The sequence below is a fragment of the Salvelinus namaycush genome, chromosome 20, assembly GCF_016432855.1.
Source record: "Salvelinus namaycush isolate Seneca chromosome 20, SaNama_1.0, whole genome shotgun sequence".
NCBI classification, from domain to species: Eukaryota; Metazoa; Chordata; class Actinopteri; order Salmoniformes; family Salmonidae; genus Salvelinus; species Salvelinus namaycush.
In genome coordinates, this window is record NC_052326.1 from 16281007 (window position 1) to 16308266 (window position 27260).

Sequence of the window (27260 nt, forward strand, 5' to 3'; positions counted from 1 at the left end):
TGCAGGTACTGGTGTAAAAGCCATGGATTATCAGAGATGTGAGAGACAGAATATGTCAGGCACAACATATTACCTTTAGCCAACTTTAGAATTTTATCAATTAGATCATTCAGGGGGAATATATTTTATTCTTCGCTACCTCCTATATAAACCATTTTAATTGACAACTGTTTTCTGTATGTATAACAGTGAATGTTGTAGTATGTCTCAGTGAGTGTGAATGTCTCTCTGTGTGCTGTCTAGCTGACAGTTGTTGGCATTACCTTATACACCGGTGTCTTTTCTTTGGTGTTTGTCTGTTCTTACTTCTTGCTACAGTATGACAATATTTTTGTTCTGAAATGATAACTCAATCAAATGTATTTATGAAGCCCTTTTTACGTCAGCCAATGTCACAAAGCACTATACAGAAACTCAGCCTAAAACCCCAAACAGCAAGCGATGCAGATGTAGAAGCATTGTAAGGTAAATAACTGCAACTGATTTAGGAAATGTTTGTGTTGATTAAGAATAGTAAATGTTTAAAGTATATTTTCTATGCTTTACCTCACCAGATTATGTTTACAATATGTATATCATAGGCTCATAGAGCCTATGATATATCATGTATAAAGCCATCAGTGTTTTCAGTTACCATGTTTTGGCTGTCACTGTGTGAGAAAATGCTTTTCTGGCCAAATGATATAAATGTATTGCACCTGCTATGTCTGACAGTTCTGGTATATTTTGTTGCTGTATTCTGACATTTAGTTTTGACAGAAAATACAGCCTCGATTCGCCCACCTGCAGATCTGGAAGGACATCAAAAGGCAGCTGAAACTGAATGATAGCTCAGAGTTCTCTCGCTCTGTCTCTTGTGGGCAAAAACCTTGGCATCTCTGAGACCACATGCCTCTGTTGTATTGTGCAGAGCTTAGTGATGTACAGTATGTCTGTGCCCCCTCCTTCAGGAAACTGACAGGGCCTGCTCTGTTAATCCCACGCAGTCTCGTATTTAACGTCAGCCCTGTCATCCCTCACAGCAGCAGCCTCTGAATCTGCATACAGACAGCCTTACACCTGACCTCCACTCTGCAAACTACACCATCACCTACCTGTTGTTCAAAGGAAAAATAGACCGCCATTTTGTTCTCATTGAAATCTAAGTAAACCCAGCTGCTTGTGAAAAGAATGTATGCCGTAAAATAAATAATCATGTGTCAAAGTAAACACATTTTTATAGACCGTTTAATGCAATCATATGCAATGTTTTTACACAGAGACGCTGAGTGCACAGAGCAGAACTTATCTTTTTAAAAGACACTGTAAAATGTCTGCTCATGGACAAACAAATAATTGCTCAATTCTAAATTTGTATCAGTTATTGAGCATCTCTAACATTTCATTTGAGTCTCATGCCTCTGTCCTAGGGGCTGACTTTTTGTATTCATCAACACTTTCCTTACTTTGATCACTGAAGTAAAATGAGCTTATAAATAAATTGACGACAGTTCAGTGTCTGATGTTTCATTCCTCCATGGTATTGACTGGGAATTCTATTATGGTCTCTAGATGAGCATTCTTGATCCTGTGTGTCATGCATCATGTAGTGTATACAGTCCAGATGCCAAAGATCCTCTTTGCAGTTGCACTAAGGCAATATGGCTCTACTTGTTTCAATGCACCAAGGCAATAAAGTAGAACATCTTTGCCAGTACTTTATGTACTTGTCAGTTTGCAGCCAATAATAAAGGAAGTTGGTCTTCCTGCAAGTCCTGAAGCAACAGGTCCTTATAGATCAGGCAGTAAATTAGTTTCCCTGCACCATCCCCTCTTCCTTATCTTCCTCTACTAGCCCCCGTGTATCCTGGGAGGGGGAGGTCTGATGGTGGTCAGTGACAGCCGCAGGTTCTGACCACCATGTTGCGGTACTTCTTCAGGATGACGTTGGAGCTGTCGTCAAAGTAGAGGACTGAGATGCCATGGAGCTGGGTGGGGGCACAACAGGGTTTGGGCACTGTCTCTGGGTTTATGAAGTGGACCTGGGGGGGAATAGAATATAACACCAGTATCAGGGAAATCATGCACAATTAGAAAGATTCAAGTGTGTGGGAAAATGTGTGTTGATACTTCAGCAGTTTTTCTCACAGGATGTGGGACATCAAAGAGCGCTTTGATTTCACAAAATGAATATAAGAATTTCAATCAGCTGCTGACTGGTTAAATTTACAATGACGCTAGAGACCCTACAGTGAAACCCTGAGTAAATGCCATATTCAACCCCCTCAGAAATGTACATGATGATATGACTCATGAAAACCATGAATATTCTTACCAGAGTCTGCACAATGGCATGATTGGTGGCGTTCATGTAGGAGTTCAGAGGAAAGGCACATTCACCCTGGCAGTAGTATGCTGCGTAGCCCTCTGGTGCAATGATCCAGTCCTGAGAGGACAAGTGATATGACTCATATAACAATAGTACATCCAAAAAACGGAGATGCAGATGTCATTGAATCTAGTGAAGTCAAACACCTATCTAAGTGGGTGAACAGAGAAAGAGGAGGACGTGCTCAGATCAGTACAGAACAGAACTGGTGTAATAGAATGAGTCGTTGTACTGTACCTGCCATCCCAGATCTCTGAAGCTGACATACAGCTCATGCTTCTTACATCCCTGTTTCGGGTCTGTGCTGAGGTTCTCTGAAAGACAAAGGGTCATATGAACAACATACAGATGAATCAACACAATCAACTGTGAGCACTGTATCTTGGTATATACTATCTATTATCCATAGCCTGAATGCTTTTATCAACACAAAGTACTCTAACATGTCAAAGGAGCAGCCATTTTTCTATCATTATATTACAAGTTTATCAGATAATGTCTGTGTATAGATCTAGTGACTAGATGACTGATTCCTTGTGCTCCAAGTGGGTGCTCCGTTTGTGTACCTGCTGCAGCCTCAGCAACCTTCAGTGCATCCTGGGGAGTCTTGGGTTTTTTGGAGCGGTTGGGGTTGCGCCCCTTGTGGCCGTGGGCAGAACGGACGCTGCGGAGGCGAACCTCGGTTGCCTTGAAGAAGGCCACCATGAAGGGCTGCTTGTCCTGGGGCCCACTGCCCTCCAGCAGCCCCACTAGTCTGGGGTTCACACTCTGACCTGTAGGGGGAGACAGAAAGACATGCACACTTCAGTCCAGGGTACATATTGGGCAGAGAGGGAGAGGTGAAGCCAGAGGATTTACTCCGGCCAAAATCTGTCCGTGTGAGATAAGCCCTTTTTTTTAATGGAGGTCTATGAGAGAGTGTCGAATTACCTGAGGCTTATTTGATCGAATAGCAGTTTAGGCTGTTACAAATGTACTGATACAAGTGGATGCACGTGGCATTCCGGCAACTTTGAGAGAAACAACTTAATCGCGCCTGTTGTTCACACGCATATCTGCCCTCTCATTGGATAGAATGGTTCCATCTGATCTCGCCTGCCTTCCATCGTTGAGGACATATATTTCCATTGTTAGAGCGGTCACTTGAATATCTTGTCAATATAATACATCGTCTTTGATATTGTTATGCTTCAGTTCAATCTTATGTGGTGGGTGTGTACCAGCCATAGAGCTCTATCTCCGTTGGACCAGTGGACATACAGCACCCTTATAACTCTGACAGTGACTCACCGTCCATACTCTCCAGAGCCAGCTGTAGGCCCAGGTTCTGGTCCGGGTTCACCACCCACTGGTTACTGGTGGCCGTGATGTCAAACACAAGCCAGCCCTCCTCTGCAGCCCACACCACCCGCGTGTCCAGAAGAAACAGGTAGTCGTCACTACTACGGGGCACGCAGACTACTAACATTAGATACACAGCACATGCAGTCTAACAGTTAGATACACAACAAAGAGTTTCCGACCTAGGAAGTGTGCTCTAAATTCTAACATTGGTTGACTAAAATCTGCATAACTGTATAGCCTGGCCACTTCACATTGCAATTCAAACCCCTCTCCTCAGTAGCAGGTGTGATGCTATCTAGTGCAGTATGTAAAAGTAAAGCAGTTATATAAAAGTTGATCTAGATGGTAGATTCATATTCTAATAACAGTAAAGATTAGCCACCCAGAGAGAACACAGGATACATGAAATCCAAAACAAGAGACAACTGGCAGTGTTGATCTAACCCTACCGATAGCTCTTTTAATAATGGCTCTCTCTTTATCACAGATGAAAATTCCCAGACTGATTGGGGCATATCTCACAGACAATGGCTTTGTTTACAGATTGAGTTTCAGGCCCCCAGGCTTACTCCTCAGACTGTCTCTTTGTCTTGCTGCCTTGTCTGTATGAAAGGCAAACGTGTCTCTGAACAACAATGCTTTTGTTCTCAGCACCTTCGTAGCCTCACCGTCACCGCTGTGGGACAGGCCATGCCTACACACGACTTGGCTCTGATGTTACCGAGCATGACAAGCTGTGTGTATGTGTGTGTTGGAGAGAAGGGGGTGGTTTTACTAGTTGGAGAAATCCAACTATTGTTCACTACAATCAAAACGTCTAGTGTGGTCCGTTCTCCAGGAAGAGTGGGGTTGGGTTAAGGGAGGGGTGTTAGGTAATGGAGAAGGGGGATTAAGTGAATGGTGGAGGTGTGGGCATTGAGAGTGGTGTTTGTGGGGGTGTGGGCATTGAGGGTGGTGTTTGTGGGGGTGTGGGCATTGAGGGTGGTGTTTGTGGGGGGGGTGGGCATTGAGGGTGGTGTGTGTGGGGGTGTGGGCATTGAGGGTGGTGTTTGTGGAGGTGTGGGCATTGAGCGTAGTGTTTGTGGAGGTGTGGGCATTGAGGGTGGTGTTTGTGGGGGTGTGGGCATTGAGGGTGGTGTTTGTGGGGGTGTGGGCATTGAGGGTGGTGTTTGTGGGGGGGTGGGCATTGAGGGTGGTGTTTGTGGGGGTGTGGGCATTGAGGGTGGTGTTTGTGGAGGTGTGGGCATTGAGGGTAGTGTTTGTGAGGGTGTGGGCATTGAGGGTGGTGTTTGTGGGGATGTGGACATTGAGGGGGGTGTTTGTGGGTGTGGGCATTGAGGGTGGTGTTTGTGGGGGTGCTCTATTTGTTCAAGGTGGCGTCTCTGCTGTTTCAGGGAGTAGTTTATCGTTTTATAAGGCCACACACACACACACACACACACACACACACACACACACACACACACACACACACACACACACACACACACACACACACACACACACACACACACACACACACACACACACACAAAGATTAATGGAAGAGGCGTCACCTGTCAGAGGTCTCCTGTAGCACCTGGTACACGCTCACGTGGAAGGTCTCATTCTCAGAGCGTTCTCTGATGTAGTCCTTATAGATTCGGAACTCTGCAGCGGAGACAGCTTCTCCCTCTGGGATCCGGGACAAGTCAAAGCGGAATTCCCTGTTGTGCTGAGACGACAGGACATCCTGATCCAGCTTAGCTGATGAAAGGAGATGGGGAAGAGAAGAGGTTACTCACTACTGATACCAACTCATCCCGGATCAGCTTTTTCCAATGGCTAACCTCGCCCATTATGAGCTGTACAACTAACACAGACGCTGGATGGTTAAAGGCACCTCCCTTTTCTCGCCACATCCCCTGGTCTTTTGAAACAGTGGGGGTGCATGTGTCCCAACACACTCACTGCTGTGAATACAATCAGATCGGAATCCAGTCCATGGTTTAATTCTGTCAAAACTGTCGCTGAATCAAAGTCTTCTGATCCACATTGCTCAGCCCACATATAGGAAGCACTGTGTCAAAAATAGGAAACTCCTGCTTCCATGAGAGAGCTGATTGATCTAAACATCAGTCTGCATAATGTGCCAATGTGGGAGGAAAACCACACTCAAGGCTCAATTTGGCTCCATGTTTAAATTGCACACATGTGCTGACCACAAGAAAAGCACTGACTGGAAAACCACAGCAGCCAATCCAATGCACATGCACATGCAGACATACACCCTACAGAAACACTATGGTCATAATGTCATCATCTTCAATACACTGATAATACAAGACATGCTCTTTCCATGACATAGACTGACCAGGTGAATTCAGGTGAAAGCTATGATCCCTTATTGATGTCACCTTGATGTCAATACTCTTCAATTAGTGTAGATGAAGGATTAAAGAAGGATTTTTAAGCCTTGAGACAATTGAGACATGGATTGTGTACGTGTGCAATTCAGAGGGTGAATGGGAAAGACAAAATAATTGAGTGCCTTTGAACGGGGTATGGTAGTAGGTGCGAGGCGCACCGATTTGTGTGTCAAGAACAGCAACACTGCTGGGTATTTCACACTCAACAGTTTCCCAGTGTGTATCAACAATGGTCCACCACCCAAAGGACATCCAGCCAACTTGACACAACTATGGGAAGCATTGGAGTCAACATGGGCCAGCATCCCGGTAGAACGCTTTCGACACCTTGCAGAGTCCATGCCCCGACAAATTGAGGCTGTTCTGAGGGCAAAGGGGACGCAACTCAATATTAGGAAAGTGTTGCTAATGTGTTGTACATTCAGTGTACAGTATGTTTTCCATAATCCACCGTACTATAGGAGAATACATTTAACTATACGTAAAGTACTATACTCTGGAGGTAATGATAAAGCTATAAAATAGCATTTATATGAATGGGCTTTCTGAGAGTATGCTTGATAAATCCCAACAGTTGAAATGAACCTTTTGAAGGGCCACCACTGAGATCCACGATATCCCACCCTGCCCTGAAACAGCTGAGCTACTCTCAGAGTTTCCAGAATAATGGTGGTGGGGCAGAGCCAAAGATTTCCTGGAGGTTTCCAACACCGTGTTTTTACAGTGTTACCCAATGTGTTTGTCCTTGGAAAGCTTGGTGGAGGTCTCCGGAGCAATGGGGGACTTCCCACACTGGAGGTGTGCAGAGTGGAGCGATGATTACCCACCTTAAACACATCCTGCCCACTGGCAGCCGCCATGACATCATACGTCTGTCTCACTCATGCCTTGGTATTGTTTCAGTGCCGGATAACACACACACACACACACACACACACACACACACAATAGCATAAACCCTCTTACAGCAGACACACAACTTAATGCAGCACACATGCACCAAAATGCTTTAAACCCCTGAAAACGACTTCTAACCGCACACACATGCACACACACACATACGCCATAAAGAAGAGCATTCTGAACCCTGCTAGTCATTTGTTTGACCGCAATTAAACGCTGGAAAGAAACCAGGGGCGTTTTTATGAAGGCAATAATTGCTTGTAAGGACTTGGTGTGTTTACGTTAGGGACCATTAGCTCCAGAGATCAGCCCTCAGATATGCAAACTTCTCTTTGTGAGGCATTTCAACACTTTTCTTTGCTCATGACGAAGGGTTCAACTTGCCGTGCTGGCGTTAATAATTTTCAGCTGCCAATCAAAAGATATGGGTGAAGTTTATGAATATCCTACATCAGAGGCACAACTAAACCCTAGAAAATCTACTTGTTATAAAATAAAGTAAGCTGAAACACAGACCGACTGGCAGACAGCCAGCTGTGTAATGTACTTAAGTAAAAATACTTGAAAGTACTACTTCAAGAGTTTTTGGGGGCATCTGTACTTTACTATTTATATTTTTGACAACTTTCACTTTTACTTGACTACATTCTTAAATAAAATAATGTACTTTTTATTCAATACATTTTCCCTGACACCCAAAAGTTCTCGTTACATTTTCAATGCTTAGCAGGACAGGACAATTGTCAAATTCAACACTTACCAAGAGAACATCCCTGGTCATCCCTACTGCCTCTGATCTGGCGAACTCATTAAACACACATGCTTAGTTTGTAAATGATGTCTGAGTGTTGGAGTGTGCCCTTGGCTATCCGTAAATAAATACAAAAACAAGAAAAGTGTCCATTCTGGTTTGCTTAATATAAGCAATTTGAAATTATTTATACTTTTACTTTTGATATTTATGTATCTTTAAAACCAAATACTTTTACTCAAGTAGTATTTTACAGGGTTACTTTCACTTTTACTTTAGTTATTTTCCATTAAACTATGACAATTGGGTACTTCCACCAATGCAGACAGCATGCCTGTTGTCTAATGAAAAACACTTGCTTAAAACCCCCTAGAGTCTGTTGACGCACCGGTGTGTCAATCGAAGTAACAATAAAAACATCTCCATCAAAATCCCTCAGTTCAAGCTAGAGATATTTTTTTACAATGGCTGAATCTCAATCCGCCGCATTCACCTATGTCGCCCTTCCGCATCTGCGGTGGAAAGTGGCAGAGTTACAGCGCTGTCTGTCAGACCAGGAGACATCCCGAAAATATGTCTTCTCACAAAAACATCTGTAGCATCCGAACAGTTTGGCCACAAGCCCCATGGCCTCGTCTAAAAGTAACCCATACAAATGAATGGAAGAAATAAATAAAAAATTGCCACAAAACTACAACGGGTTAAATGTGTGAACAAAATATATATATATTTCCTTTCTTATATCTCCTAGATAAAGGACAGACACTTCAAAACCTTATTCCTTATGATACATTTTTTGGATTGTCTTATTTGCCATTTATCAATGTGTTATTCAATGCATTTCTATATAGAAGTAAAGGCCAAATTCTATATTTTATGAAATAATAAAAAAATACAAAGAAATTGGATACCTAAATCAAATTTCTAAATGATCCATGGTATGACCTTGAAACAATTCCATATGGCACCTGAAACAGGGGTAAACCTACATGAATTTGTCCAATAGAAACGTTTGTTTGCAACTGTTTGGACTAATGATTCCACCCTAGACCAGCTAGATGAAGGCAAGAGTGTGCAAGACTGTGTCACTGAATGTGTCACTGTCTGTCACCTTGATTACTCAAATTTGTTTCTTGACATGTGCACCTACATACATTATAAACTTTCATTCGTAGAATAGGTTGTAGCAACCTGGGTATCGGGAAAATTTGAGTATTATGTACAATGCTACATTGACCTGGATGAATGTAATATGAATGACAGTCATCCAATATGCTGTAATAGAAATAAGGCCATGCTAAAAAATATATATATATTGTACTCCCTAATCATAAACAGCACCAAACGCCACTGGTGGAAGTTTGACAAAATTCAGTGGTTTATGTTCAAAAACCCTTTTTCTTGGATCAGATTATTTTATCCACCAAAACAACCTTACACCTTGCTTGGCATCTCAACTAAAACCGTGTCCAACGTTAAAATAAAGCAATCTTTCAAAAAGGGATGAAAAAATAATTGGAGGAATTATAGTATTTTGAGTATAGAGAATAAATCCCTGGTGTAATCTCCTTATTCCCCTCCAAATCAGATTACCATGATAAACAGTCAGCTTTCAATTTAACCTGTTGGGTCCACACACTGGCGGACTTACCACTAGGCAATTGCCTCACATCATCAAGGGGCCTCATGAGCTTTTCTTTTTCTCGCCCTCCTGGTTTTGACCCTCGCCTCTCCCATCTCTGTACCCTCCTGCCGGACCACTCTGCCTGCCCCTGACCCTGCCTGCTGACCTGTACCCTTGTCCCTTTGCTGGATTATTGACCCTTGCCTGCCTTGTCCTGTCTCTTGCCTGCCCCTTGGACTATTAAACCATTGTTTATTCAACGTGTCTGCATCTGGGTCTTACCTTGATTTCTGATAGTATGAACTGGCCATGACTGACCCAGCAGACACGGCCCAGCTGTGCAACACCATCTCCACCCAGGGAGCCACCCTCGGTAGGCACGAGGAATTGCTTCGTGGCCTTGGAGAGGGGGTCCAAATGTTGGCTGATCACCATGACTGGGCGTTGGCCAGTTTGCTGGAGAAATTCCACGGATTGTCGGGGAGGCCGCCTAGCACGGTGGTAACCCCACAGCTCCACAGCTACTAGCAGTGCCGGCTCATCGGTCACTCCACCTTCTGCCTGGTCTCCGTCAACCCCACCACCTGGAGCCAGCAGCTTGTGTGGGTCGAATATGCCCGCAACACCCTTCCCTGCTCTGCCACGGGCCTATCTCCCTTCGAGTGTTCCCTGGGGTATCAGCTCCCGCTCTTCCCTGAGCAGCAAGAGGAGGTCGGCATACCTTCTGCCCAGATGTTTGTTTGCTGCTGTCATCGTACCTGGAAGACAGCGCGGTCGGCCCTCCTCAAGACCACCTCCAGGTATCGACGACAAGCGGATCGCCATCGGACCACGGCTCCCTGGTATCGTCCTGAGCAGAAGGTAGGTCTCGCAAATTGTCCCCCTGGTTCATCGGCCCTTTCCCCATCTCCAAGGTCATTAGCCCCTCTGCTGTTCGTCATCTGTTGCCCCGTACCCTTCGTACCCCATACCCCACCTTTCATGTGTCCCATATTAAGCCTGTGTCTCACAGTCCTTTGTCTTCCTTTTCCAGGCCCACCCCTCCTCCCCGCGTCGTTGATGGCCATCCGGCGTACACGGTGAGACGCCTTCTGAGGGTTTGACCACGGGGCAGGGGTTTCCAGTACCTGGTTGACTGAGAGGGTTATGGCCCGGAGGAGAGGTGCTGGGTCCACGCTAGAGACATCCTGGACCCAGCCCTCATCGCCGACTTCCACCGCCGGCACCCCGGTCAATCTGCTATGCGCCCAGGTACGACGCCAGGTGGCGCCCCTAGAGGGAAGGTACTGTCACGCCCTGATCTGTTTCACTTGTCTTTGTGATTGTCTCCACCCCACTCCAGTTGTCGCCCATCTTCCCCATTATCCTCTGTGTATATATACTTGTGTTCTCTGTTTGTCTGTTGCCAGCTCATCTTGTTTGTCAAGCTTACCAGCGTTTGTCCTGTCAGCTCCTGTTTTTTTCCAGCCTCTCTTTTTCTCGCCCTCCTGGTTTTGACCCTAGCCTCTTCCTGTCTCTGTACCCGCCTACCCAACCACTCTGCCTGCCCCTGACCGCTGACCTGTACCATTGCCCCTTCTCTGGATTTTTTACCCTTGCCTGCATTGACCTGTCTCTTGCCTGTCCCTTGGTCTAATAAACCATTGTTTATTCAACGTGTCTGCATCTGGGTCTTACCTTGATTTCTGATACAACTAGTCTAAAGAAGGCCAGTTTTATTGCTTCTTTAATCAGGACAACAGCTTCCAGCTGTGCTAACATAATTGCTAAAGGGTTTTCAAATGATCAATTAGCCTTTTAAAATGATAAACTTGGATTAGCTAACACAGCGTGCCATTGGAACGCAGGAGTGATGGTTGCTGATAATGGGCCTCTGTACGCCTATGTAGATATTCCATTAAAAATCAGACGTTTCCAGCTACAATAGTCATTTACAACATTAACAATGTCTACACTGTATTTCTAAACAATTAGAAGTTATTTTAATGGACAAAAAATGTGCTTTTCTTTCAAAAACAAGGACATTTCTATGAGCCCCAAACTTTGGAACGGTAGTGTATTTTCTGTATCCTATCTTATTCTACTGTATCGTACTCTATGCCGCTCTGACATTGGTCGTCCAAATATTTATATATTCTTAATTCCATCCCTTTACTTTAGATTTGTGTGTATTGTGTGTATTGTTGTGAAATTGTTAGATATTACTTGTTAGATATTACTGCGCCGTTGGAGCAAGAAACACAAGCATTTCACGCCACCCGCAATAACATCTGCTTAACACGTGTATGTGACAAATAACATTTGATATGAATTGATTAGGGAAATCTGTTCTCGACGAGGTAGTAGAAATCCAGCCCCAAGACCTTAGACTCTAGGGTGAAGAATGACGCCGGAGGGGATGGCTGCCGGTTTACGGGCTCCGAACCAATTGTGCTATTTTGTGTGTTTTTTTGCATTGTTTGAAACTTATTTTGTACATAATGTTGATGCTACCATCTCTTATGACCAAAAAGATCTTCTGGATATCAGAACAGCGATTACTCACCTCGAACTGGAAGAAGATTTTTTCTTTAATGAGTCTGACGCGAAGGATATAATTTTGCCCAAAAGGCCCAAATCCCTGTCATTCCGATGAAGGAAATAAGGAAATACAGGGGTCACAGATCAGTGTGCCTTGTGAGAATTACTCGGCGAGTGGGTAACCCGCCTCTACCATCCGTTCTAGAATATCCTACCAACGGGACATTAAAAACTGTAATATCTTATGTTTAACCGAGTTGTGGCTGAACGACGACACGGATAATATACAGTTGGCTGGGTTTTCCATGCATCGGCAGGATAGAGCAGCTACATCCGGTAAGATGAGGGATGGGGGTGTGTGTATTGTCAATAACAGCTGGTGTGCGATGTCTAATATTAAGGTAGTCTTGAGGTATTGCTTGCATGAGGTAGAGTACCTCATGATAACCTGTAGACTACACTATCGACCAAGAGAGTTTATCTATATTTTTCATAGCCGCCTTTTTAACACCACAAACCGACGCTGGCACTAAGACCGCACTCAACGAGATGTATAAGGCTATAAACAAACAAGAAAATGCTAATCCAGAAGCAGCTCTCTTAGTGGCCAGGGACTTTAATGCAGGGAAACTTAAATCTGTTTTACCTCATTTCTACCAGCATGTCACATGTGCAACCAGAGGAAAAAAACCTCAAGACCACCTTTACTCCACACACAGAGACGTGTACAAAGCTCTTACTCCACCTCCATTTGGCAAATCTGACCATAATTATATCTTCCTGATTTCTGCTTACAAGCAAAGACTAAAGCAGGAAGTACCAGTGACTCGCTCAATACGGAAGTGGTCAGATGACGCTGATGCTATGCTCCAGGACTGTTTTGCTAGCACAGACTGAAATATGTTCTGGGATTCATCTAATGGCATTGAGGAATATACCACCTCAGTCACCCGCTTCATCAATAAGTGCATATACAACGACGATGTCCCCAAAGTGACCGTATGTACACATCCCAACCAGAAGCCATGGTTTACGGGCAACATCCGCACCAAGCTAAAGGCTTGAGCTGCCGCTTTCAAGGAGCGGGAAACTAATCCGGATGCTTGTAAGAAATCCTGCTATGCCCTTAGACGAACCATCTAACAGGACTAAGATTGAATCCTATGCTCGTCAGATGTGGCAGGGCTTGCCAACTATTATGGACTACAAAGGGAAACCCAGCCGCAAGCTGCCCAGTTAGGCGAGTCTACCAGATGGGCTAAATGCCTTTTATGCTCGCTTCAAGACAAGCAACACTGAAGCATGCATGAGAGCACCAGCTGTTCCGGACGACAGTGTTATCACGTTCTCCATAGCCGATGTGAGCAAGACCTTTAAAAAGGTCAACATTCACAAGGCTGCGGGGCCAGAAAGATTAGCAGGACGTGTACTCAGAGCATGCGCAGACCAACTGGCAAGTATCTTCACTGACATTTTCAACCTCTCCCTGACCGAGCCTGTAATACCTACATGTTTTAAGCACCTGTGCCCAAGAAAGCAAAGGTAACCTGCGTAAATGACTACCGCCCCGTAGCACTCACGTCAGTGGCGATGAAGTGCTTTGAAAGGCTGGTCATGGCTCACATCGACACCGTCATCCCGGAAACCCTAGACCCACTCCAATTCGCATACCGCCAACAGATCCACAGATGACGCAATCTCAATCGCACTCCACACTGCCCTTTACCACCTGGACAAAAGGAACAACTATGTGAGAATGCTGTTCATTGACTACAGTTTAGCATTCAACACCATAGTGCCGAAAGCTCATCACTAGGACTTCCTGACGGGCCGCCCCCAGGTGGTAAGGGTAGGCAACAACACATCTGCCACGCTGCTCCTCAACATGGGGGCTCCTCAAGAGTGCGTGCTTAGTCGCCTCCTGTACTCCCTGTTCACCCACGACTGCGTGGCCAAGCACGACACCAACACCACCACTAAGTTCGCTGACGACAAAACGGTGGTAGGCCTGATCACCGACAACGATAAGACAGCCAGTAGGGAGGATGTCAGAGACCTGGCAGTGTTGTGCCTGGACAACAACCTCTCCCTCAATGTGAGCAGGACAAAGGAGATGATCATGGACAACAGGAAAAGGAGGGCCGAACACGCCCCCATTCACATCGCTGAGGCTGTAGTGGAGCGGGTTAAGAGATTCAAGTTCCTTGGTGTCCACATCACCAACAAACTATCATGGTCCAAACACACCAAGAAAGTCGTGAAGAGGGCACGACAATGCCTTTTCTCCCTCAGGAGTGAAAAGATTTGGCATGGTTCCCCAGATCCTCAAAAGGTTCTACAGCTACACCATCAAGAGCATCCTGACCGGTTGCATCACCACCAGGCATGGCAACTGCTCGGCATCTGACCGTAAGGCGCTACAGAGGGTAGTACGTACGGCCCAGTACATCACTAGGGCCAAGCTTTCCGCCATCCAGGACCTATATACTAGGTGGTGTCAGAGGAAGAACCCAAATATTGTCAAAGACTCCAGTCACCGAAGTCATAGACTGTTCTCTCTGCTACCGCACGGCAAGCGGTCCCGGAGCGCCAAGCCTAGGTCCAAAAGGCTCCTTAACAACAATTAATCAAATGGCCACCTGTACTATTTGCATTGACCCCCACCCCTTTGTTTTTACACTGCTGCTACTCACTGTCTATTATCTATGCATAGTCACTTTACCCCTACCTACATGTACAAATTACCTTGACTAACCTGTACCCCCACACATTGACTCGGTACCCACCCTGTGTATATAGCCTCATTATTGTTATTTTATTGTCTTACTTTTTTATTTTTTACTTTCGTTTATTTACTAAATATTTTCTTAACTCTATTTTCTTAGAACTGCATTGTTGGGCTTGTAAGTGAGCATTTTGCTGTAAGGTCTACACCTGTTGTATTTGGCGCATGTGAGAAAAACAATTTGATTTGTTACAAAACGCATTTCTTTAGTAAAAAGACAGGTGCTGCAGATAATACTGCCATTGTCGTTGAGGCAGAGGACATGCATGTGTAGCCCATGTATCTGATGCTGTCTGGCCAAAAACAGTATGGCATTTTTTGGCCAGACAGCATCAGACACATATAGTTAGACAGAGGGGCACTGTTTTGCTTGCTCGGATCCTTTCTCCAGTGAGATAGTTTCAACCTCCTGCGAATTGAAGGAAGGTTGGTGGGTGCACAACGCACTGTTCAGATGCTGGAATTATTTGGGATGAATGTGTGACGGTAGCCTACTTTTTGAAGTGATTTGTTTGACAATCAGATGAAAACACAATGAATGGTTGTTTTCATGGCACATTTAAAAGGTAATACATTTTTACAGTTACATTATGTCTATACTATAAAACCCTTTTTTTAATCCCAAAACTGTTATAAGTCAAACTTTAACTATACAGCATCATCTTCTTTATTTCATTTCACATGGAGAGCTGTGAAAGATGACGGATAGGCCTGTCTCCTATTCCCATATGCTGCAGGTGTGTTCTCATGGGAACAAGAACATCCCAGAGACATCTGTATCAGCCTATGGCAGACTCCCAGCAAGAAGCACTAGCAGTGCAGGAATGCAGGTCAACTCAGTCCAACCAGGCAGTCAGAATATAGTCAGACTGCTAAAGCAGGCCTGAGCTCTGTATTCAGCATCGCTATAGCTCTATTATAATCACACAGATGGGCAGGCAAGCTACAGATGCGTGCAGTCAAACTGCATCTGTATGGTCAGATGTGTTGCATGGACATGAGATGAATACATATTGGTAGTGGGCAGACTGGATGGTGGTTGGAGATTCTAACACCCCTGAGTCTGTGGGCATGTGCATACACACCATGGCCAAAAGTATGTGGACACCTGCTCATCGAGCATCTCATTCCAAAATATTGGGCATTGGAAGCCAAAGCTTTTCCACCGTTAATTTGTTTAGAAAATGAAAGGCACATAACAAATAAAACTGAACAGATTCCATAATTTCCAAGAAGCGTCAACGTTGGCCACCTATATACCTGCACATACAGTAGAGAGAGGGGGGAAGAGTAGCTCTCTTTCCCTCACTGGAAGCTGTGGTTTGTCGAGGGGAAATGCCTTAATCCAGTTTGGCTTTAAGCGATCACTCCAGAGACCACCATGACTGGCTCTTTACAAAATGGTGGGAAAACAGACTACCAATCAACAGGAGAGTGGCCATTGGTTCGTGAGAGGATTGGGGCACTGTGTTTCCTTCTCTTTCTTTCTCTTTTCTCTGCACCTCATATGTAAACTCAGCAAAAAAAGAGATGTCCTCTCACTGTCAACTGCGTTTATTTTCAGCAAACTTAACATGTGTAAATATGTGTATGAACATAAGATTCAACAACTGAGACATGAACTGAAAAAGTTCCACAGACATGTGACTAACAGAAATGGAATAATGTGTCCCTGAACAAAGGGGAGGGGTCAAAATAAAAAATAACTGTCAGTATCTGGTGTGGCCACCAGCTGCATTAAGTACTGCAGTGCATCTCCTCCTCATGGACTGCACTAGATTTGCCAGTTCTTGCTGTGAGATGTTGCCCCACTCTTCCACCAAGGCACCTGCAAGTTCCCAGACATTTCTGGGGTGAATGGACCAAGCCCTCACCCTCAGATCCAACAGGTCCCAGACGTGCTCAATGGGATTGAGATCTGGGCTCTTCGCTGGCCATGGCAGAACACTGACATTCCTGTCTTGCAGGAAATCACACACAGAACGAGCAGTATGGCTGGTGGCATTGTCATGCTGGAGGGTCATGTCAGGATGAGCCTGCAGGAAGGGTACCATATGAGGGAGGAGGATGTCTTCCCTGTAACGCACAGTGTTGAGATTGCCTGCAATGACAACAAGTTCAGTCCGATGATGCTGTGACACACCACCCCAGACCATTACGGACCCTCCACCTACAAATCAATCCTGCTCCAGAGTACAGGCCTCGGTGTAACGCTCATTCCTTCGACGATAAACGCGAATCTGACCATCACCCCTGGTGAGACAAAACTGCGACTAGTCAGTGAAGAGCACTTTTTGCCAGTCCTGTCTGGTCAAGCGACGGTGGGTTTGTGCCCATAAGCGACGTTGTTGCCGGTGATGTCTGGTGAGGACCTGCCTTACAACAGGCCTACAAGCCCTCAGTCCAGCCTCTCTCAGCCTATTGTGGACAGTCTGAGCACTGATGGAGGGATTGTGCGTTCCTGGTGTAACTCGGGCAGTTGTTGTTGCCATCCTGGACCTGTCCCGCAGGTGTGATGTTCAGATGTACCGATCCTGTGCAGGTGTTGTTACACGTGGTCTGCCACTGCGAGGATGATCAGCTGTCCGTCCTGTCTCCCTGTAGCGCTGTCTTATGCGTCTCACAGTAGGGCATTGCAATTTATTGCCCTGGCCACATCTGCAGTCCTCATGCCTCCTTGCAGCATGACTAAGGCACATTCACGCAGATGAGCAGGAACCCTGTGCATCTTTCTTTTGGTGTTTTTCAGAGTCAGTAGAAAGGCCTCTTTAGTGTACTAAATTTTCATAACTGTGACCTTAATTGCCTACCGTCTGTAAGCTGTTAGTGTCTTAACGACCATTCCATAGGTGCATGTTCATTAATTGTTTATGGTTCATTGAACAAGCATGGGAAACAGTGTTTAAACTCTTTACAATGAAGATCTGTGAAGTTATTTGGATTTTTACTAATTATCTTTGAAAGACAGGGTCCTAAAAAGGGACGTTTCTTTTTTTGCTGAGTTTATGCACTTACTTCTTCCCCTTCTCTCTAACAAGGTCACTCCGTACATTCTCATATGAATTGGAATAAAAGTGTAAAAGTGCCACATCTATTCCTGATGATAAACTGACATCCTAACATATACAGTGGTCCCGTTTTGGCTCAGTTGGTAGAGCATGGTGCTTGCAACGCCAGGCTTGTAGGTTTGATTCCCATGGGGGACCAGTATGAAACTATATGCTCTCACTACTGTGAGTTTCTCTGGATAAGAGTGTCTGCTAAATGACTGAAATGTAAATGTAAAGCAGGCCATGAAGCCCAACCTGTAAGCCCTGAGCCAGGACAATGAAGGGGGAAATGGTTGTCTTTGGAAGAAAAGCCACATCTGGGTGGGAGTCACAGGCACCATTCCGTCTACTGTTTCACTTTAGTGATATCAAACCCATAGTGAGATCTCCAAAGGAAACAAAAGCAGGATTTGGGTTTTAGAAATGCAATAATGTCCAAGGAAGCACCCCCCCCTTGATTTACACACACACTGCCAGCTGTCTCCAGTAAAGAGTATTTAGATGCAGTACCTGAGTCTTTATCTCCCTGTCAACTTGTCCTGCCCTCCCCAGGGTACTGAAATGCCTGTTCAAATCCTAGTCATGCGAAACAAAGCCTTGCTGAAGCCGGTCTCCCAGAGCTTTAACAGGATTCAGGGGAAATCGGATACAGCCATGTTGTCATAACATTTACAACTCGGAATGCAGAACAGTCTTAGAGCAGTCTTATCTGAAGCACAGAGAAAGTTACCTTAAAGCCTCCACATTTAGGAGCTGTACACAAATCGAACGTTATACACACAGACAAACACTTAGCTAATGCACTCGGGTTCAACAGTACTGTCCTTTCTGCAAAGTGCATTCAGGCAACAAAAAGGCATTGAAGAAAGCTTTCACTCTTTAATCCTTATGCCAACAGGTAAACTGGGAGTAAGCCTGCCTTCTCAGTCAACTCCTGTGCTATAAGGCAAGGTTAAGCCCATAGAGATTCTTGTCTGGAGCACCACTGGATCCTCAGCAGTGCTCTGTCTGAGCAGTAAAACACACCCACACTTCACCTTGCCTGACCTCTGCTCTCCTAGTCAGCAGACCTACAGACCAGACAGGTCCACAGAGAACCCCGGTAAGAAGTGTTTTTCAAAACTATTTTCCAATGAAATGTAGGCCACCCTAGCGATGAGACATTGAGTCACTGAATGAGTCAAAGCAAGCATTAAGAGTGTTTCGTAAACTATCAGCATGACAGTGCCAGTATCAGATATCACAAAGTAAACATAAACAGCTGTTAAGGTAACGTCTAGGTAATGTTCATGTGAGATGTGTTGAGTAAAAAACAGTTTAAAGAGATTAAGATAAGAGCCTGTGTTAAGACTGCGTCGTCTCTTGCGCAAAGGTGAACAAAAATGATTTTTGCTTTTAAAAAATAAAGTAAGATATATGGGGAAAGCTGTTTTATGCTACAGCATTAATGAGATCATGTAGACTAAATAATAACTTCTCAATTCATATCCATCGAAATGAATTGATACGTCTCTGGATAGGGTGATGATAAGGACATACCAATATTGACAAAGCTCATCACCATATCCGCGTCATTGAGGAAACTGCTGTCTTGGGGGGTCACCATCGGGGGTCCCTGGGTAGTGAAGACGGGTTTATAATATGAGAAGCCGGCGGGCTGTTGTCCATACGTGGAAATAGCGTTGTACAAATTCAGCATAAACATCGGGGCTGCGTTTTGTTTGGTGTAGATGTGCGGCCGGGGCCGGTGGGGCAGCCCCAGGATGGAGAGGATTTCTCGCTGCATCTCCCGGCGCTCCTGGTTCCGCAGACGGCGCTGGATGAAGCTGGATTGAACTTCGTTATCCAGAGTGAAGTTAGAAAAAGTTGTCTCGGCCAAAATACAATAACCCCATGCAAGAACCATCGCCGACGCACGTTGATGCAATACAACCACCATTATCAAATTAATCCGTGTAATTGATTCATATAAGGGTAGAGATAGGCTATCTAAAATTATTGTCTCAAATCCGCATGCATTGGAGGACGAGTTTAGACCCTGATTTTACTTTAGAGACTGAATCAAACATCAGCCACACATCATCTGCACACCACTCGGGATTGCTGTTGGAGTGTGCTCGCGCTGCTGCTGCGATGTCAAGCAGCTCCCCTGCCATCGGACTTTATTGAGTTGCAGTATCTGAGGGGAGGGGTCAGTGGGCTTTGGGATGGGATTTCCCCATGGGGGATCAGGGTGGGGGCGGGGGGGGGGGGGGGGATCAGGGTGGGGGCGGGGGGGGGGGGGGGGTCAATTTCGTCGCTGGTTGTGTATGCACCTCTATCTGGGTAAACGTTTAAAACCTAATTGTCCTGTCCTATCAATCCTTTGTTTGGACATGATTGCAACTAGTGCATCAGTTGATAAACTGGTGCCATATAGCTACTAAGTAACTTAGACAATAATAATTCAGTAGATTCTGCTAAATTGTGCACCTGATAAACTTGCAGGTGTGCAAATAGTATAACCACCACAAGTTTATCATTATCACAGTTTATCTCATTTGAGATTTTCCTATAGGGACAACATTTACCCATACAGTTTTTACTAGCTTGCATGCTGGCATGTGCGCGCACACACACACACACACATACAAAATACCAATATAGATTACAAGAGCTGAAAGCACCTGTTTCCAATAGGTCTATCCAGACTCAAAGGTTCCACTCCAGCCTAATTTTGAACTGCAAGTGAAGCATGTGACAGTTAGGGACAGTTGATTACTTCTTGGCACAGCATTGACTCCTGCTGTGTCAGGGCCTCCCTTTCCCATTACTGTAACTACAGAGGCTTCAGGCCTGGCATTCCCCCCGCTGTGTGGCCGCCCCAGGATTCCTCACTCCTCTGCTCCTGAGCTCCTCAGCTGAAAGGTTAAATTGGTATCTGATCAACATCTCGTTTCAATACCCCTCTGGAAAGTTTAGAGCATGCTTTTCAGCCTATGACGTCAATAAATCACAAATTCCAATAGTGTTTTGCTAGGGCACAAGCAACCGTGTTCTATATTACCGATTGTTGCATGAGTGTTCCCACTACTCCCCTGTGGTCAATCAAAAGGTAATGGGTAATGAGGGATAATCCTCTAATCCCTCTTTCACACCAGCAGACACCTTTGAACCTAAACAATGAGTCAGGGTCCACCCTTGTTGTGTGTGAATGATCAACAGCAGCCCTGTGGAGACACATGACAAGGGAGGTGCTAATGTAGCCACTGAATTGCAGGACAAGGTGCGAAGTTCCCCACGGCCAGGGTTCTTCTTTTTGTGTGAGAGGAGGGTGGGGATGGGCCCAGAATCTTTGGCATCACCCACACACAACACACATACATACAGCCTACTCCTGTGGAGGTTTTCTATTGTTCAGAAGAAGAAAAAAAGAGATTGGACCACACTACAGAGCACTAAGAATGTAGTGGGCCTATAAATAACTTCTGAAAATCCTCACCTGAAAGGTAAAATACCCACTAAGCACCGAATGACGACGATGTCTTTTGGACGTCTTTTTTTTATAGTGTATAGACCGGCCTTGACTATGGTTCAGTATGGACAGCACAGTACAGTACAGAAGCATACAGTACATTACAGTACAGTAAAGAAAAATTGTGTATAGTACAGTGCAGTATAGTACAGAGAATTAAACTCTACTGTACTCTGCTGAATTAAACTTTACTGTCCTGTACCATACTGTACTCTACTCAACTGTGCCATACTTTACTGGGATTTTCATACTTGTGAAAAATTGCCTAGACGTCAATGGTCTGGAATGACCACATTTTTTACTTGTTTGTGGGGTGAGCTCATTAGTATAATACCCAGTATGCTTTGCAAGTGTTTTGTTTTATATTTAGAATTTGGTCATTCGGTAGACGCTCTTATTTAGAGCGACTTTCGGTCAGTGCATTCAACTACGGTAGATAAACAACAACATATCACAGTCATAGTAAGAACAATTATTCTGTAATAATTCTGTAGTGAGAATGTTATGGTAGTTGAAGTGTTCTGTTGATTTCTTGTGTAGGTTGGCCTACTATGAACATCATTGCTGCTGTTTTTTTTGTTTATTTTATTCATATTTTTTTAGATTTTTTTAGTGTATTTTTTTTTATTTTGAAAAGCTAACATAAGTGAATGTGACAGATGGGAGCAATAGAACATATTCTATGTTGGCTCCACTTTTTTATATTAAATGGATTTAAAAGTTAATATTGTGATACAAATACTAATTTTAAACATCCGGAAAATACATCTTTTAGATGTCTTTTCAACGTCATTTTACTCACTGGGTACCTACATTTGCTGTCCTTGAGCCACCAAACCGAAATATTCTCCTGGCTATAAATTTGGTGTTTTTATAATGAAGATCTATTTAAGTAACATGCATACACACATTCATATCCCTTAATTTTTTTGTCAAAGGTATGTGTGCAGTGTGTGTGTGTGTGTGTGGGGAGACCTCATGCCAAGAACAAAGCCAGTTGTTAAACCCACATCAAACTGCCTCAGTCAAAACCATGTCCCACTCAGAAATTGTGTCTCGGTGGGTTTGGGGTGGAAATAATCCCTTCGTCATACTGCTGGATTCATCTAAAGGAAACTATCAAAGGACATGGTTTTCACATGTGGGCAACCTCACATCTTACCCTATAACAAACCAAAATTAACTTTAATATTAACTACACATAAAAGATTTAACTAAAAATGACAACATTATAATGAGTACAACATCATTTTCTTCAGCTTAGTCATTTTAATGGGGGGCATAATTCAACCACTTTTTGTTGGGGAAGAAGATGCTGTGGAAGTTATATATTTTATTGCTGTTGAGAACAACCATGGAAAACAACAAAATCCCCTAAACCCTTACATCTGCAGCATTCTACTGTTGCGTACACAGCCACATGCTGCCCTCTTGTGTATCAATGTGGTAATGGACCACGTGAACAGAGACATCAGCATATAGTAGTAGAGTACCTTTCCTCCTCAATTATGACCTAATAAAAAAGTTGTATAATGCTCGATAAATAGGTTTTTGCAATAAACTCACTATGTGAGTAAACTAGTCAGTAGGCATATATAGATTATTCAAATTATTTGGTTAATTTACAACAATTAACATTTGTTGAATAAAATACAAACACTACCCCTTGAAAATTCTAGTTGGGCAATTCCACAGCATGATTGCAAAGTTAATCAAACCATAAATCTTCATGCACAAGGACTACTTTGAACAATAACAAAGTACATGTTGTGCATAGAGTTGTAGGGTTTGCAATCATTGGTTTTAGTTTGTCATACATTTTAAAGTGAAAAATCTGAGTTCTGAGACACCAAGACTTCTCCATGGTTATTCTAAATATTTCAAAGTTCCCATAAAGGAGTCGAATAATGGAACACCCAATACTACCCACAGTAGGGATTGTAATGAAACAATATATATAGGAAAACAATAAAATACAACAATTGATGAAGAAATAAACCACAACTACACTATACCAATCAAGATAGGGAATGTTGTAAAATAATTAGTATTCAACTTTCTATATATAGTAGTTTATAAACAGATAAGTCAGCATTAGAAGGAAGGATAATTAGCAAACTAATACATCTTCAAATATAACGAATTGGAACACAAAAGTACTCAAAATCAACATGGTTGTCACGCCCTGGCCATAGAGAGGGTTTTAGTCTCTATTTTGGTTAGGCCAGGGTGTGATTAGGGTGGGCATTCTATGTGTTATATTTCTTTGTTTTTGGCCGAGTGTGGTTCCCAATCAGAGGCAGCTGTCTATCGTTGTCTCTGATTGGGAATCATACTTAGGCAGCCTTTTCCCACTTGTGTTTTGTGGGTAGTTGTTTTCTGTTTAGTGTCTGCACCTTACAGAACTGTTTCGTTTCTCACTTTGTTATTTTGCTTGAATGTTTTTGGTTAATAAATTATCATGAACACGTACCACGCTGCGCTTTGGTCCACTTCTTCAGACAAGCGTTACAGAACTACCCACCACCAAAGGACCAAGCAGCGTGGCCAGGAGGAGCAGGGATCCTGGGCCCGGGAGAAGAGAGAGTGGAGGACATCTTGGACATGGGAGCAGGTTATGGCAGGGGACAAGACCCTGCCATGGAAACAGGCGGAAGTAGCGAGGGAGGAACGACAACGATACCAGGAGTCACGGCAACGAAGCAAGCACGAGAGGCGGCATGGGGAGATTGGCGGAGTCAAGTTATAGACCTGAGCCAACTCCCCGTGCTTACCGTGGGGAGCGTGGTACTGGTCAGGCACCGTGTTATGCGGTGAAGCGCACGTTGTCTCCAGTGCGCGTTCACAGCCTGGTGCGCTATATCCCAGCTCCCCGCATCGGCCGGGCTAGAGTGGGCATCCAGCCAGGACGGATGGTGCCGGCTCAGCACTCCTGGCCTCCAGTGCGTCTCTACGGCCCAGGATATCCTGCGCCGGCTCTGCGCACTGTGTCTCCGGTGCGCCTACACAGCCCAGTGCGTCCTGTGCTAGTGCCCCGCATTTGCCGGGCGAAAGTAACCATCCAGCCAAGACGGGTTGTGACAGCTCTACGCTTGAGACCACCAGTGCGTCTCCACGGTCCAGTGTATCCGGTGCCAGCTCCATGCACCAGGCCTCCAGTGTGTCTCTCCAGCCCGGTGAGTCCTGTGCCTGCTCCACGGACCAGGCCTCCTGTGTGTCTCCCCAGCCCGGTAAGTCATGTGCCTGCTCCACGGACCAGGCCTCCTGTGTGTCTCCCCAGCCTGGTGAGTCCTGTGCCTGCTCCACGGACCAGGCCTCCTGTGTGTCTCCCCAACCTGGTGAGTCCTGTGCCTGCTGCACGAACGAAGCCTCCAGTGATGATCCATGGCACGAAGCCTCCAGTGATGATCTATGGCACGAAGCCTCCAGTGATGATCCATGGCACGAAGCCTCCAGTGATGATCCATGGCACGAAGCCTCCAGTGATGATCCATGGCACGAAGCCTCCAGTGATGATCCATAGCCCGGAGCCTGCAGTGAGGATCACTGGCACGAAGCCTCCAGCGTTGATCCGCGGTTCAGAGCCTCCAGCGACGGTCTCCAGTCCGGAGCCTCCGGCGACGGTCCCCAGTCCGGAGCCTCCGGCGACGGTCCCCAGTCCGGAGCCTCCGGCGAGGGTCCCCAGTCCGGGGCCTGCGGCGAGGGTCCCCAGTCCGGTGGAGCGGGGTCTACGTCCCGTACCGGAGCCGCCGCCGTGAATAGATGCCCACCCGGACCCTCCCCTTTAGAGTCAGGTTTTGCGGCCGGAGTCCGCACCTTTGGGGGGGGGGTACTGTCACGCCCTGGCCATAGAGAGGGTTTTAGTCTCTATTTTGGTTAGGCCTGGGTGTGATTAGGGTGGGCATTCTATGTGTTATATTTCTTTGTTTTTGGCCGAGTGTGGTTCCCAATCAGAGGCAGCTGTCTATTGTTGTCTCTGATTGTGAATCATACTTAGGCAGCCTTTTCCCACCTGTGTTTTGTGGGTAGTTGTTGTTTAGTGTCTGCACCTTACAGAACTGTTTCATTTCTCACTTTGTTATTTTGCTTGAGTGTTTTTGGTTAATAAATTATCATGAACATGTACCACGCTGCGCTTTGGTCCACTTCTTCAGACGATCGTTACAATGGTAGAGATAAAAACACAGCAAACAGAAGACATAGAAAGCACATTATGTGAGTATGTGCGGGTGTATTGTGATGGAAGGTGGGGTGTGTGTTTTTGCGTTTGGAAAAGTGTGGAGTTTATTTTTTATCAAAAAAAAAATTCACCTTTATTTAACCAGGTAGGCCAGTTGAGAACAAGATCTCATTTACAACTGCGACCTGGCCAAGATAAAGCAAAGCAGTGCGACACAAACAACAACACAGAGTTACACATGGGATAAACAAAGATACAGCAATAGAGAAAAAAGTCTATATACAGTGTGTGCAAATTAGGTAAGATAATGGAGGTAAGGCAATAAATAGGCCATAGTGGCGAAATAATGACAATTTAGCAATTAAACAGTGGAGTGATAGATGTGCAGAAGATGAATGTGCAAGTAGAGATACTGGGGTGCAAAGGAGCAAAAAAAATAATAACAGTATGGGGATGAGGTAGTTGGATGGGCTATTTACAGATGGGCTATTTACAGATGGGCTATGTACAGCTGCAGTGATCTGTGAGCTGCTCTGACAGCTGGTGCTTAAAGTTAGTGAGGAAGATATGGGTCTCCAGCTTCAGTGATTTTTGCAATTCGTTCCAGTCATTGGCAGCAGATAACTGGAAGGAAAGGCAGCCAAAGGAGGAATTGGCTTTGGGGGTGACCAATGATTTATACCTGCTGGAGCGGCTGCTACAGGTGGGTGCTGCTATGGTGACCAGTGAGCTGAGATTAGGTGGAGCTTTACCTAGCAAAGACTTATAGATGACCTGGAGCCAGTGGGTTTGGCGACGAATATGAAGCGAGGGCCAGCCAACGAGAGCATACAGGTCGCAGTGGTGGGTAGTATATGGGGCTTTGGTGACAAAACTGAGTTAAGTCAATGAAAAAGGAAAATGGTTGCGAATACAAGAGCCCATGTATGTCTGCGAGCAGGGGTTGTCAGAGAGAGCTTTCAATTGTGTGCAGATATGGGATATACATTTTAAAATAAATAAAGATAGTTTAGTTATTTATTGTCCTATCATGGTGGAACGGTCCCCAACCCTATACCCTAGACACCCACCTGAGCGACCCATACACTAAGGAGAAGTCCTTATCTGTTTTATGGACTACTGTAAGTAGCCTATACGCAGTCAAAACAGAAAGATAAATGAGGTCAGAAACCCACTAAAGCAGCACGGCCCCCTCAAGGTTCTGAGCCTGCCTGGCAGGGTTGGTCCTACAAAGCCAAAGCACCCTGATTAGGTGAGCATAATATGCAAGGAATTTCTTAAAGCTGTTTATGAGAACCTTGATGACCTTATACCTAGCCGGTGGGGATTCCGGTGGGGTGCCCCCACCCAGTTAGTGGCGGTGCTGGCAACACTAGCTGCAGTAACCCATTGGAGAGGGGGGTCACACTCGGACATTCAGAGAGGGGGCAAATTACTGTGGCCCTAGTGGCACAGAATGATCAAAGGTCTGACTGCACAGAGATGCTTGACAAGATGGTCACAACGGGGGACCAGCGTGTGTGTGTTTCCAACATCTAGGACTTGACATTAGTTAATCAAATATCCCAATTTTTTTCATTTTTTTTGCAACATTTTGCATGCCTTCTCAAACAGCTGCAACTGTATATGCATTCACACATCAAGTCCTTTCTTGAGTTGGGTATGGAACAACTGTTGAACCACTGAGCTTGTGGTTGTTTGTGGGGGAAATGGGGCCGAGTGTGTATGAGTATGTGTGTTTGGGTGTGTGTGTGTGTGTGTGTGTGTGTGTGTGTGTGTGTGTGTGTGTGTGTGTGTGTGTGTGTGTGTGTGT

General features: G+C 45.0%; 1 protein-coding gene across 6 annotated transcripts; it reads right to left on the reverse strand.

Moving 5' to 3' along the window:
• Positions 1-1871: 1871 nt before the first annotated feature.
• Positions 1872-19692, reverse strand: LOC120065701 (bone morphogenetic protein 7-like). Of its 6 annotated transcripts, none has more exons than XM_039016779.1 (9): positions 19293-19692; positions 17601-17627; positions 7404-7411; positions 5269-5426; positions 3659-3807; positions 2935-3141; positions 2606-2682; positions 2315-2425; positions 1872-2021 (listed from the first exon to the last, which is right to left on the reverse strand). In XM_039016779.1, the coding sequence occupies exons 1-9, from the start codon at positions 19690-19692 to the stop codon at positions 1872-1874; spliced, it is 1287 nt and encodes a 428-aa protein (XP_038872707.1). The 6 variants fall into 6 exon arrangements, with proteins under 6 accessions (XP_038872707.1, XP_038872706.1, XP_038872709.1 ...); XM_039016778.1 differs by lacking the exons at positions 7404-7411; positions 17601-17627 and adding exons at positions 12102-12107; positions 18264-18292; XM_039016781.1 differs by lacking the exons at positions 7404-7411; positions 17601-17627 and adding an exon at positions 13666-13688.
• Positions 19693-27260: the final 7568 nt, after the last annotated feature.

Excerpts from the sequence above, each read along its gene's own strand:
- LOC120065701 (XM_039016777.1), bottom strand. The coding sequence starts at position 19,692 with ATGGTGGTTGTATTGCATCAACGTGCGTCGGCGATGGTTCTTGCATGG. Across the intron at positions 3,142-3,658 it reads GGCTCTGGAGAGTATGGACG|GTCAGAGTGTGAACCCCAGA; the intron begins GTGAGTCACTGT and ends CTCCCCCTACAG. Across the intron at positions 2,426-2,605 it reads TCAGAGATCTGGGATGGCAG|GACTGGATCATTGCACCAGA; the intron begins GTACAGTACAAC and ends TTGTCCTCTCAG.